Here is a 14,270-nt window from a genome sequence, read left to right on the forward strand (position 1 = left end):
TTGACAAAAGAGTCAATTCATCAAGAAGATATGACAATTTCAAATACATAGGCACCAAACAACAGAGTCTCAAAATATATGATGCATATACTGACAGAACAGAAGGGGAGAAATAAACAGTTGTATAATAACAACTGAAGACTTTAATACCTCACTTTAAACAAAGGAAAGACCATGTACAAAGAAGATCAGTAAGGAAATTGAGGACTTAACGCTGTAAACCAGCTAGACCTAAGAGACATACAAACAACAACCTACTCAACAACAACAGAATACACATTCTTCTTAAGTACACATGAAACACTCTTCAGGACAGACCATATTTCAGGACACAAAACAAATCCTAATAAATTTTAAAAGACTGAAATCATATGAAGTATTTTTTCTGATAATAGAAGCCAGAACTTGATACAAAGCAATACTGAAAATTTTTAAGTAGGTAGAAATTAAACAATATACTCTTAAACAACCAGTGGAACAAATAAGAAATCACTGGGGAAATTTTCTATCTCCCTGAAGAATGAAAATGATAATCGTACACACCCAAACTGATGAAACACAGTGAAAGCACTGCTTAGAGGGAAATTCATGGCTGTAATGGTCTACATTAAAAAATAAAAAACATTCCAAACCAATAACCTAAATTTATAGCTTAAGGAACTAAAGAAGAACTAAACCCAAAGCTAGTGGAAGGAAGGATATAGTAAAAATTATCTCCACATTAGAGTGGAGATAAATGAATTGGAGAATAGAAAAATAACAGAATTAATGAAACCAAAAGTCGATTCTTTGAAAACATCAACAAAATGACAAGTCTTTAGTTAAACAGGATAAGACAAAAAAAGACACAAATAATGAAAATTAGAAATAAAAACGGCGACATTACTATGAACCTTATAGAAATAAAAAGGATTATAAGAGAATACACTGAACAACTGTACACCAATAGGCTGCCAAAGGGGAGGGCCTTGCAGAGGGGATGGTGAGAGGCTGGGGTAGCAGATATATATCCATCCTATATACAGGACGGATAAACAACAAGTTCTTATGGTACAGCACAGAGAACTACATTCAATATCCTACGATAAACCATAATGGAAAAGAATATAAAGATGAATGGCAACTGAATCACTACACTGTAAATCAACTATACTTGAACTTAGAAAATTTTTAAAATTGTACGCCAAAAACAGATAATATAGATGAAATGGATAAATTCTTATGAAGATACAAATTACCAAAATGGACTCAAACAGATAATCTTGACAGAATATACAACTAAGAGATTGAAACAGTAATCAAAATACTCTCAAAAAAGTAAGTCCAGGACAGACAGTTTCTCTGGTGAATTCTACCAAACATTTAGAGAACTAACACCAATCTTCCTCAAACTTTCCCAAAAAACAGTTATCTATTATGAATATAGGTGCAGAAATCCTCAATAAAACACTAGCACACCAAGTCCAGCAGTATATTAAAAGGATGATACACAATGATAAAGTAGAACTTATCTTAGGAATGGAAGTTATTTTTAAAAATCATTGTAATATACCATGTTAATAAACAAAGGCAAAGAAAAACAATATGATCATCTCAGTTAATGCAGAAAAAGCATCTGTGAAAACTCAATACCCATTCATGATACAAACACTCAGAAAACTAGGAAGAGATGGGAATTTTCTCAGCTTTATAAAGGACACTTATGTGAAACCACAGCTAGCACCATACTCACTGGTGAAATACTGAAAGCTTTCCCTCTGAGATGAGGAACAAGAGAAGTATGCCCACCTTCACCACTGCTATTGAATAATGTAGTGGAAACTCTAGCCAGAGCAATAAGGCAAGGAAAAGAAATCCAAGGCATCCAAACTGGAGAGGAAGATGTAAAACTCTATTTGCAGAAGACCTGATCTTACATACATAAAATCCTGAAGATCCACAAAGCAACTACTATAGTTAATAAATGAATTCAACAAAATTGCAAGATCCAAAATCATCGCAAAAATCAGCTGTATTTCTAACACATTGTAACTCATAATAGCAGTGAACAATCCTAAAAGGTAATTAAGAAAACAACTCAATTTACAATATCATCCAAAAGAATAAAATATCTAGGAATAAATTTAACCTAGGAGGTAAAAGACTTGTATATGAAAACTAGACAACACTGCTAAGAAATAAAGAAAACCTAAATAAATGGAAAGACACCCATGTTTAAGTATAGGAAGATTGAATATTGTTATTAAGATAGCAATACTATACAATCTATAGATTTAATCCAATTCCTATCAAAAGTCCAATAGCCCCTCCCTCTTTTTTTTTTTTTTTTTTTTGCAGAAAGATTGGAAAAGATAAATTCTCAAATTCATGTACAAGGACTCCTGAAGAGCCAGAACAATATTGAAAACGAAAAATGTTGGACTCATCCTTCCCAATTTCAAAACTACAGCAATTAAGACAGTGTGGTTGGTAATAGCATAAGGACAGACATATAAGCCAACAGAAGAGGACTGATAGTCCAGAAATAAACCCATACATCCATGGCCAACAGATTCCCAATAATGATGTGACGATCATTCAAATGGGAAGAGAACAGTTTCTTCAAAAAATAGTGCCAGGAGAACTGGGTATCCACATGGACCCTTGTTTCACATTATATATGGAAAATTTAAGTCAAAATGGATTACTGACCTACATATAAGAGCTGCTGCTGCTGCTGCTGCTAAGTCGCTTCAGTCGTGTCCGACTCTTCGCGACCCCATGGACTGCAGCCTACCAGGGTCCTCCGTCCATGGGGTTTTCCAGACAAGAGTACTGGAGTGGGTTGCCATTGCCTTCTCCGACATATAAGAGCTAAAACCATGCAACTCTTAGAAGAAAAATTAGGGTTAAATCTTTGTGACCTTAGATGTGACAATGGTTTCTTACCTATGACACCAAAAAGCACAAGGAACAAAAGTATATCTCAAAATCTCTCCAACTATCTGGATTCCTGGTTTTTATTTCTGGCTGCATTAAGTCTTCATTGCTGCACAGGCTTCCCTCTGGCTGTGGCGAGTAGAGGCTCCTTTCTAATTGCAGTGTGCAGGCTTCTCACTGCAGTGGCTTTTCCTGTGCAGAGAACAGGCTCTAGAGCGCACCAGCTTCTCTTGTGGCTCCCAGGCTCTACAGCGCAGGCCCCACAGTCGTGGCACATGGGCCTAGGTGCTCGGCAGCGTGTGGGATCTTCCTAGATCAGGGAGCAAACCCATGTCTCCTGCACTGGCAGGCAGATTCTTTACCATTGAGCCACCAGAAAACCCCTCTGGCTTTTTAGAGAAGTTTTCCATATGATAAAAATTGGCTACCGTCAAAAAGTAGCTGCCTCCTTGAGACGGAGTATATTACTCTGCAGTTTACCACAGTCTTTTCTATTTTCTATTCTTGACACCAAGGCCAAAATGTCAATTTTGTCACACTGGTCCTACTATTTCAAAGATAATTTAAGAATACAACTGGGATATTTCTTGTATTCATGTTCCCATTGAAAGTGGGGGGAAAAAATCCATTTGTTTACTCCCAATCTGTGTTATTTATTTTTATTTCCTACTCTGAACCTGTACGAATTTGCAAATCTTGTTCTTTTTTGGTTTTAAAAGATAGAAACCAAGAACTCTGAAAAATACTAGAACTAAATGAGCCACATATACCTCTTAATTACAAATTCACCTTCTGAGGCCATGATGCATGAATAATCAAAGTCAGACACCTGCAAAGGTTTTAAATGTCCAAATGGTTACACCAATCAAGGTTAAAATTTTGATTGAGAGCAAAGCAAAATCCATCTTTTGGTCACTTGGCTCTGTTTTCCCCACTGGAGGGCAAAGAGTCACTACCTCAAATTTCCTTAAAGGGAAGACTGGGATTTGAAGATAATGTATAGGATAACATTCTCAACTTGGAAGTACTTTTTTTTTTAAAGAGGATACTGCGTAGGTTTCTATATAAAATAATAAATGGAAGTAGGGGAATGGGTAGCAATCTGACAAATTTTCCCATAGAACCTGGGATTTTTTTCAGCAGTCTAGCCTTGGGAAATACACAGAAGGCTTTGCAGAGGATGGGATGGGATGGCATGGATAAAAAATGAACATTAATTCCTGGGAACTAACTGTGCCAGGCACAGTCTAACAGACTTTAAGTGTTTTATGACTTTCTAGCATCTACAGGTGTTTAGCCCCATTTCACAGAATGCTGGAGAGGACAAAGACATGAAAGGAAGCAGAGTGGGGGCTCCAACTGGCCTTCCCTACTTTTCTGCCTTAAATATGTTTCTAGCCTCAAAGCTCTTCAAACTTTACCACTCAGTTTCTCACAGCCACAGAGTAATATGCTTCCAATAAGGGGTAAGACAGGGGCTCTTTCATCTGGGGTGAATAAGAAGTTGCAGATGCCTAATGGGGGCGGGGGGAAGAGAAGTGAGACAACTGCTGTTACAGCTGATGTTACCTCTTTCCTTTCCTACAGGGAAGCCTTTGCAACTACCCGACCTGCCGTGCTTCCTCCGATGAAGGCAGAGCCACAGCACCTCCCCAAATGCTCTAGAGACTGAGTTTTGTGATGGCACAGGCTTTAACTTACCAACTCTCATGTCAGTACATGTATTGTAACAGCTGGCATGGAATCAACACATTTTTATTAAGTGATTGCTATCATCCTAAACAAAAGAGCAGAAAGCAGAAAGGAACCTATCTAGCCTGGTCACATACAGAATGTTAGGATACGGGTTTGGGTATCTCTCTGAGTAGGCTGTAAGTGGTACTTCCGTGGCTACATATTGCCTATCTATGAGATCTCTTAAACAGCTCTAAATGAGATACTGGAAATGAAATATGAAGAGAAAGGGGGAGAGTAGAAAGATCTGAAGATAATCCTGAGAATGGAGTCTAAAGAGAATCCTTGCTGACGGAGCTTGGTAACCTCTAAGACTGCTATGCCAAGTGGTCTGCTAAACTAGAACAGCAATGACTGCATTTGTTTATTAGATCAACAAGAAGGGAGCCCATGGAATTCACTGCTGGAAAAGTTTTTTTAATTTATGGAATTATAATTAACATGAAAAGCTCTATCAATATGTATGGCTGAGGAAAAGATATTCAAGATATTCAAGATCTAATACGGAAAAAACAAGTTACAAAGTAATATATAATCTGATTTTACCTTTTGCTTTAAAAAGAAAATATGGAGGAATATGATGCGAAACTGCTAGTAGCAACTTAGAAGGAAAAAATTATGGGAGAAGTTTACTCTCTTCACAGATCATGAGAAAATGCACTTTCTACCATACGTATCTCTGTAAATGTCTGGATTTTCTTTTACAATGAATATGTATCATCGTTGTAATCGGAAAAAAATAAGAAATGTAAAAATGAAATGAAATGGAAAAGATTTTTGTCTCCTAAAAATATCTTGATCAAATAAGAGGTCAAAGAGAAATAACATTCTAAAATAATGTTTTGAAACCACATTCTTCTTAACTCTAAGGCTCCTCAGAGGTCTGAGAGCCAGCACAGGATATGACGGCAGATGGTCTACAAACATGACTCCACTCAAACTCCTAAGCTTGGGCATCTTACTTTCCTTATTTCATACTGAAGTTCGCTGATAATAAATTTGAAAACTTCTGATCTAAAATGCATGTTAAATCATTTATCTCTAAATGTTCCTCAAAGCATTTCCTAGGGTTTGAGCAGGCTCCCCAGGAATAGATACATGTTTTCACTTGTATTTCCTAATATAAGATTGTGGTACCCAGATTCTTAGTGCCAGATTAGCAGCATTTATGAGCTGCCTGGGTAGAAAGCCGGTATTCCACGCATAAGGCTCCTCTGTTCAAGGCGGCCAAGGCAGCAGGAAGCCTTCTCATTTCCCACCATCTGGCCAGCCTCTCTGAATCATGGTCAGCCACCCAGAAGCAGAAGATTCAGGATCACCAGAGACTATTTTCAGATGAATGAGAACTCAAGCCTGAGCAATTAGAAATAGGTCAATGACTTTTTAAAGCAACCTTCTTAAAAGAGCTTTTCTTTGCAAAATTCTCTCTTGTCATTGGTTTTTCTTTAAATGGAGTATGGTGACTGCCTATAAATCCTTCTTCTTGGTTTTAGAAGTCTTTCTGTCATAGAACCCTTATGTATTCTTGGAGGTTTAGTTCTACAGACTTGCATTTCTGACAGAAAATCTGATTTTAGAAATATAAATGAAAGGCTTCACTATTTGAGCTAAAATGTCTGTAACCTCTAGAGTTAAAAGAACACATTTTAGAAATCTTAATTTTCCATTGGTTCCTCACTGTCTGTAAGAGACAGGAAAATCTTTGTAATGAAATTCTTTTCCTTGTTTTGTTTATTCTTCCTGACTTTTATAGTGATATCCTCATCTGGATTCTCACTGGGCCGAAAGAAACATGGCATTTTCTGTTTACTCCTTATCTGTGCTTCCTGACTGAGGGCAGCAGAACTCATCTGTGAATTTCTGCTTCTGAACCAGCAGGGGGAGCTCACTCACACAAGAATCAGAATCCACCCACAAGGAGATGGTGGGTAAAGCAACCCCAACTTTCTTCATTAAGAATGGCCCTTTTGTACTGAGGATAAATTATCTCCTGATAAGCAACTAACAATGGTGCTGAGATAAAGAGCCTTTGAGAAGATCAAGACCCCTTACAGGCTGCCCAGCCTCAATGGCAAAGCTACTGCCCAAAGCAGGTGCATACTGTGCCTGTACCTGTTTTTCAAGGCTTGGCTTGCTAAGCTGTACAGTCTGAGGTCCAGTGAGTCTGGTCCCTGGAGTAGCTATCACAATGCTGGTGAGCTGGGCCATGGGGAACGTTTTGGCTATGGTTGCAGTCTGCCCATTGACGACACGGACGGGGTGGATAGAATTCTGGGAGGTAGGGAGGGTCGTGGGGGTGAACTTGGTCAACATGACGGGCCTCTGGATAAGTTGAGGAGCTGCAAGCATGGGAGGAGGTGCTGGGGCAATAGGAATGTTATTCTGGGCCACAGGCTTGGGTCGAACCTATGGAGAAAGAAAGAACAATTATCGTATTACTTAAACTTCTCAAGTCCTATAACCTTTAGACACTGCCAGACCTTCTACACTATATATGTGAAATGGTATTCAGCACAAATATTTATTGATAGCCACTTTAGAATTATCAATTCTATAGATCTCAGGATATGTAATATTACAGAGATGCATCAGCTCTTAAGAAGATCCAGATGCTATCCTAGAATGTAGATTTTCTGATTCCAAACCATAGCTCCCTCTCCTATACCGTGCTACCTCTTCAGGCTAAGGTCAGATGCCTAATCCAGAGACTGGTCCCACCCAGAACTTGTGCCTAGTGATGGCAATCACACTGCCAGCGCCCTGAACTCGCATCCTAACTTTCTTCACGCCCACAGCTTCATCTCTGGTCCTCTAACTCCCCGTTCTCAGCCAGTCTTTCTCTAGGTCTCCCTTGGGGCTTCCTCTGCCTCTGCTCAATCCAAAATATAACTATTTCTCAGGGTTTTGTCCTGGAACCCCTTTACTTCCCCATGTCCTCACTCCTGGGAATTCTCACGCATCCTATGGCTACAATTACTATCTACATACTGAAGACTTCCACACTTGGATCTTAGGACCAGGCATTTCCTGAACTTCAGAATCATTTGTTCATCTCTCTGTGATACATCTCTACTTGGAAATTTCACAAGAAGTTCAAAATCAACATGTCTAAAACTTATCAACTTCTTCCAATCCCTTCTTCTTATAATCATTACCTCAGTAAATGTCCCTTTCTTACTAGGGGAAAAAAAAAAAACCCCACTTCAGAATCATTCCTAATGCTTCCACTCTGCCTCTGCTTCCTAAATCACTTCTGAAAGATGGCTACTTTTCTATCCTCACTGCCACTACTCTAGCTGTGTCATTTTACTGAAACAGCGGCAGGAAACTGTGATTAAAAACATGGGATTATCCTTGCCTGGTTCTACCACTTACTAGTTAGCTGTGTAACCTAAGGTAACATACCTGATCTCTCTAAGCCAGTATTTTTTAAACTTTCTAAATTGTGACCTGGAGGCAAAATCCTTTCTCCTTATACATAAGAATTTGACCTTCAGTTAACTCTAGCTGTACACCCTTGGAAGCCTGATAACAGAAGAATGCCAACTATGTTAGCTGGAACACTGCTTATGGTAAAAATGACCTCTTGTTGCTAAATCTAATCTATTATTTCCATTACTTACAAAAAGCATAGATAGAAATTTGCTATGAACACTTTTGAAAAAAAAAGATCAGACACCATGCTTTGGGTTTCCTAAAATGGGGTGACTCTTGTAACGGGGCATGTCCACTGCGGGGACCTTGAAAGCCACACCTATGAATTGTTGCAAGATACACTGGGCTCTTGAAAGGCATAAGGCTTCTGTGCCAGGCTCTCCCACTGTCCTGATGAAGACCTCATTTGCCTGTACCTGAGCAGTCCCTGGACAGCCAGAAGACTGTTGTATGGATGCCTGTAGGGACTCCTACTGAAGAAAAATGTCTGATGCTATCTTGCTGGCAAGCGCTAGTTTTGGTCCTATATCATTTCAAGTGGACGGGTGCAGAGAGTGGCCTTTAATAGTCTTGTGAGTCTGAATACTTAGCTGCATCTAGGACAACCCTATAGCGTGTGCTGCAGATACATAATAGGAAATATGGTTTTCACTGTAAACGGAGACATTTATCTATGCCTAGACATTCACCTATACATCTATGTTTAAAAAAACCTCATGAAACAATACTTATGTGCAACATACTCTTGACATTTCCTTTCTGTTTTCTTCATTTACTTGAAAACTCTGGTTACAGTCCACCAAATTGATTTCACAGTCTACTAACAGGTCATGACCCACCTTTTGAAAAACAGACTAAACCTTAGATTCTTATCTAAAAAAAAAAAAACACCACCTACTTTCACAGAGTTGTTGTGAGAATTAAAACAGATAACCCATGTAAAATGCCTACTACAACAAGTGGCATACAGTAAGATTCTCTAAATATTAGCTATTGTCATTGTTGACACTGTCCTAATGGTTTTTCCTGCCCCAGTCTAGATAATCACCAATCTATTCTCTACACAGTGTTAAGGGGGAATTTTCTAAAACAAAAATATAATCATGCCAAGCACTTGTTTGAGAATAATTTAATGGATCCTCACTGTTCCTAGGTAAGGCCCAATTCCTATACAGCATCCAAGGTTCCAAAGGCACTGGCCCATGGGCTTCTCCATCCCCATCTCTTACTCTAGCCTGAGTCAGCTGTGTGGGCCACACGCTCAGCCACACCAAATTTCCTTTGGTTCCTTAAGCCTGCGTGTCTCTCGCCATTGTGGACTTGCATACACGCTCCTCCTTCTGCCTGGCACGTTTTTATTACTCCTCTATAACTATGTCAAATTAACATCATTAGGACTTTAGGTCTAAGATTGAATGTCAACTCTTCGAGAAAACTTTCTGTAATACTCCAAGGATGAGCTGGGTGTCCTTCTCATGTGTTCTCAGACTATATGGTACTTCCAACAATTGTACAGTAGCTAAATTGTATCCAATTCTTTGCAACCCCATGGACTGCAGCACACCAGGCTTCCCATCTCCTGAAGCTTGCTCAGACTCATGTCCACTGAGTCAGTGATGCCATCCAACCATCTCATCCTCTGTCACCCTCTTCTCCTCCTGCCCTCAATATTTCCCAGCATCAGGGTCTTTTCCAGTAAGCTGGCTCTTCGTATCAGGTGACCAAAGTATGGGAGCTTCAGCTGTAGCATCAGTCCTTTCAATGAATATTCAGGGTTGATTTCCTTTAGGATTGGCTAACTTGATCTCCTTGCTGTCCAAGGGTCTCTCAGGAGTCTTCTCCAGCACCACAGTTTGAAAGCATCAGTGGACACAGTGATGGCTGTACATGTGTCGGAAGCTGCATGAGGCTGAGAACTATCTTGAAACCCTCATATCCATAGTTCTTAGGGCCCTTTTGATACCTATAGCATTAAGGATTTACCTGATAAATTACTGATTTATCTCATGTGAGCACTGCCCATCCCCCTCCCCAAGGCAATTCAGAAATCACTAATGGCCACTGACCACACACTTCCTTCCCCTTCTCTCTTTGTCTGAAAGCTGAGGCCTCAGATAAGAATACCCAGTCTTTCTACCAGGCAAGGCAACTCCCCGTCAAAACCCATACTGGGACAATTCTGGTAGTCTGTCATGAGAATGGTGAGCTCAGCCCAGTTGCTGAAAGAGTGCTCTCATGAGAATATGGGCAGTGCTGCTTGGGTCTGGGCTCCCTAGTAGCTCCCTAGTCTAAGTCTTGATTAGCGAGACTTTGGGTTTCAGTGTAATGCTCAGCGCCATCTCTTCCCAGGGAACAGAATGCTTTCTCGTAGTTGGGTGGCTACTGTCTCCTCCCTACTCTCCTCAGCATATGGGGTTCAGCAGTGGGGGAGAGAAGTGACAACTGCATTCCTTCCCCATTGACAGGCAGTTCTGGCTAAGTTCTTCCAGTAAGTCAATGTCATAAGGTTGAAAATGGTGCTATCTTATTTTAAACTTAGACTTAGGACAATTTCCCTTTCCATACATCCCTCTGCTACAGTCTTTTGTCATTGCTAAAAAAAAAAAAACCGCCCTGATGACAACATAAGCTTCTTCTGAGGGACTTCCCTGGTGGTTCAGTGGTTAAGACTCCGAACTTCCACTGCAGTGGGCATGGGTTCAAATCCTGGTCAGGGAACTAAGATCCCACATGCCGTGCAGCCAAAAAGAGAAAAACAAAAAGGCTTCTTCATGGTATAGGGATCTGCAGCTAGAATCTCTTGCTAAGTGGGATCTGAATACAGTTGAATTGACAAGTACATTTTAGGCTGCTTCGAAAGGGTCCACAAGGATTCTTGTCTCACCTAACCCATCACTGGGCTTGTCACTGATTTACTCACCTGCGGAAGAAAGTTTGGACGTGGAGTGAGTCTAGGAGGGGGGATAAACTGTGGTACTTTGATGGGCTGAGGAGGTGTTGCCTGAACCTGCTAAAAAACATGAGAAAGACAAATCAGAGAAGAAAATAATTATTTAATATAAAATAAAAGCTAGGCATCCTTTTCTTTTTTAAAGAGTATAATTGCTTTACAATGTGTGTTAGTTTCTGCTATACAACAAATTGAATCAGCTATAGATACACACATCCCCTCCCGAGCACCCCTCCCACCCCGCAATGTTGTCACCGAGCACCGAGCTGAGCCCCCTGTGCTGTGCGCAGCCTCGCACTGGCTCTCTGTCCTATACACGGTCGTGTATGCATGTCACTGCTACTCTTCCGAGCCGCCCCACCCTCCCCTTCCCACGGCCACATGTCCAGTCTCTGCATCTGTGTCTCATCCCTACCCTGTAAACACATTCACTGGTACTATTTCTCTAGATTCCAAATATATGTGTTAATATGTGATACTTTTCTCTTTCTGACTTACTTCACTCTGTATGACAGACGCTACGCCCATCCACGTCACTACAGATGGCTCAATTTTGGTTCTTTTTACGGCTGAGTAACATTCTACTGCATACATGTACCACATCTTTATCCATTCAGATGTCGGTGGACATGTAGGCTGCTTCCGCCGTCCTGGCTATTGTAAATAGTGCTAAAAGCTCAGTATCCTTAAAGGATTCTCAGTGTCACTATTCTCTCGACCAGACAATATTTTCTACAAGCTTTCATTGGAGAATTAACCATCTGAATTAACATCACCTTAAGAAACTTTCTTACTCTCCTGCTTGCATGCTTTGCCCCATAAAGTGAACCAATCACCTTTGTTTCCTTATACCTCTAATGTAGAACATAACAGACTCAGCAATCTTAGATGATTTCCTCTGACATTCAAGAACTCTTGCACTTATGTATTTTAAAAGTCAAAACTGATTCCAAAGTAAAATCAAATTTGCAGCCTGGACAGATGGGCTTTTTCCTAATATAAGAGTTTTACCTAACAGTGAATGGCTTTCTTCCTACAGAGAATTCTCTAACTCTCAGCATCTGGCTGAGTTATCTGGCTGCTTCCCTAAAGATTCCTGGCTAAGAAGCAGAGCTTCCCTTTAAGGCCCTCTAGCTTCACTCACCACTGGTCATTATTCGAAAGCCACCAAGAGCCCTTAGCTTCCACTTTAAGAACAGACCTTTAAACTGCAATTTGGATATATTCTGAAAACACTGGTTTTTAGACGGTTTCACCCTAGAAATCTCAAGAACAATTTTTGTTCAAGAACTTCTTCCTTCCAGAGGTCGTTTTTTTCTGATGGACCTTGGAATGGACACTGTTATTTGTGTGTCTTAAACATTTTTAAAGTGCCCCAACTAACTCCAGTACTTCCTGGGTGCAATTTCAAGGAAGAGTGAACTAAAGAGATGGAGCAGGGCATCTCCCCTGAATCAGCAGTATAGCACCAGCGCACCCAAGTTTCACAGGGAGGACTGGATAGGACAGAGGTAGAGATACATGAAGCCACATAAATGCCTCTGTGAAGGGCATTTTCCCCCTTTAAGTCAAGTCATATTTTGGCCATCCTTGGTGTCAGGACACCTCTACAGTTATTTAGATAGTATGTGTGTGTTAGTTGCTCAGTTGTGTCCGACTCTTCACAACCCTACTAACTGTAGGCTGCCAGGCTCCTCAGTTCATGGGATTTTCCAGGCAAGAATACTAGAGTGGGTTTCCATTTCCTTCTCCACGGGATCTGCCCAACCCAGGGACTGAACCTGGGCTTCCCGCACTGCAGACTCTTTACTGTCTGAGCCACCAGGGAAGCCTCAAATACTACAGTGGGTTGCCAGGCCCTCCTCAGGGCATCTTCCCAACCCAGCGACTGAACCCAGGTCTTCTGCATTGCAAGTATATTCTTTACGGTCTGAGCCACCAGGGAAGCCCCTATAGATAGTAGGAATGCCATGTTCCCTCGTCAGCCCCAAAGGGTGAGTTTGGTATGGCAGAAGACTGATGGAGACTCAAAAATCCAGCAGGAGCGTAACATGGATATAACTCAACAAATGCATATCCTGAACCCTCTCATGTGGGCACACATGAGTAGCAGCTGCTGGCTTACCAGAGTGACTGTGTTTTTTGCCACAATTTGGACAGCCTCTGCCCCAGGCCCAGTGACCTTACTAGACGTCTGGAGGTTGACTGGTGTGTTCTGCACATCAGTGCTGAGCACAGCCTTCTGACTGTTGATGGCGGTCACCATAGCAATGGTAGGTCTCTGGCCCACAACAGAGGCAGGCATGGTCGCAGTTGCTGCTTTCAAGACGAGAGGTAGTGTCTTTGTGGTAATCATAGAAGCTGTAGTTACAGTCTTCTAGGAGACATGGAGAACAGATATTAGGACACTGAAGTGTCATCCCACTAAACAAAATGCTAACCTCCAGAAGAAAACAAAGCAATGGTTCTCATAATCAGTCAAGCTTTTTGGTGTAACATTTCTTTTGTGTACACAGAGCACAGTTCTTACTACAGGGCAAGACAATATCAAGTTTGCCAGAGTTCTCAAATTTATCTTCAAGTCTGTTTATAGTAAAAACTGCAAGATAATATGGCTGCAGGATTTTTAACAAGGAAATGAGTGGGTTTACAGATACAGAATATGAGTATAACTATTTCTTCTGTCTTTTTTAATTTTTGCTTGCTCTCAATTTAAACTTTGTAAAAGTTGCAAATCAGTGAGGTACACACCATCTCTTTAACTGTTACAACCTCATCAATATGAAGAAACTTATCATATAATTCTGGTTATCTGCCTTCTGTGACACAAAGGCTGGGTTAAAAGGACAGTCAGTGTGTTTTAATTCTTTCGAGTGTCACCTTGAAGAGGAGGAAAGGAAACTCACATGAGAATTAGTACAATTTGTTGCCTCAAAGGCAGTAAATCCCCAATTCTAGATAATGAAAACTATTAACCAACTAGTTTAGTAAATACCAGCTCTTGATACCAAAGGGATATGAATCACTACCAATCTTCTCTGGAGGACTGCTGCAGAAGTGATTAAAGACCCAGAAAAAGGCGATGGGGTGGAAACAAACACCTGAGTTTCAGAAAGTCTGATAGATCGGAGTCTGAACTAAGGTGAGAGGACTTCACTGATGCTCCACAAGCACTACTGCAGCTTTGGAGCTGTATTTTTCTAGATTTTTCTATTAGCATAATTAAAGGAGC

The 14,270-nt window shown here is 40.6% G+C and overlaps 1 protein-coding gene across 5 annotated transcripts in view; it reads right to left on the reverse strand.

Annotated features, from left to right (window-relative positions):
* The window catches only part of PHF21A (PHD finger protein 21A), a 187,977-nt gene that overhangs the window by 23,363 nt on the left and 150,344 nt on the right, over positions 1 to 14,270 (reverse strand). For 3 of the 5 annotated variants that reach the window (XM_068988372.1, XM_068988370.1, XM_068988371.1), the window contains 3 exons: positions 13,164 to 13,415; positions 11,009 to 11,098; positions 6,766 to 7,059 (listed from right to left, as the gene is read on the reverse strand). In XM_068988372.1, the coding sequence (XP_068844473.1) occupies positions 6,766 to 7,059; positions 11,009 to 11,098; positions 13,164 to 13,415 (636 nt within the window). The remainder of the gene's footprint in view (positions 1 to 6,765; positions 7,060 to 11,008; positions 11,099 to 13,163; positions 13,416 to 14,270) is intronic. The other 2 variants (XM_068988374.1, XM_068988373.1) reach the window with 2 other exon arrangements.

Source organism: Capricornis sumatraensis, chromosome 16 (genome assembly GCF_032405125.1).
Source record: "Capricornis sumatraensis isolate serow.1 chromosome 16, serow.2, whole genome shotgun sequence".
In the NCBI taxonomy this organism is placed as follows: domain Eukaryota; kingdom Metazoa; phylum Chordata; class Mammalia; order Artiodactyla; family Bovidae; genus Capricornis; species Capricornis sumatraensis.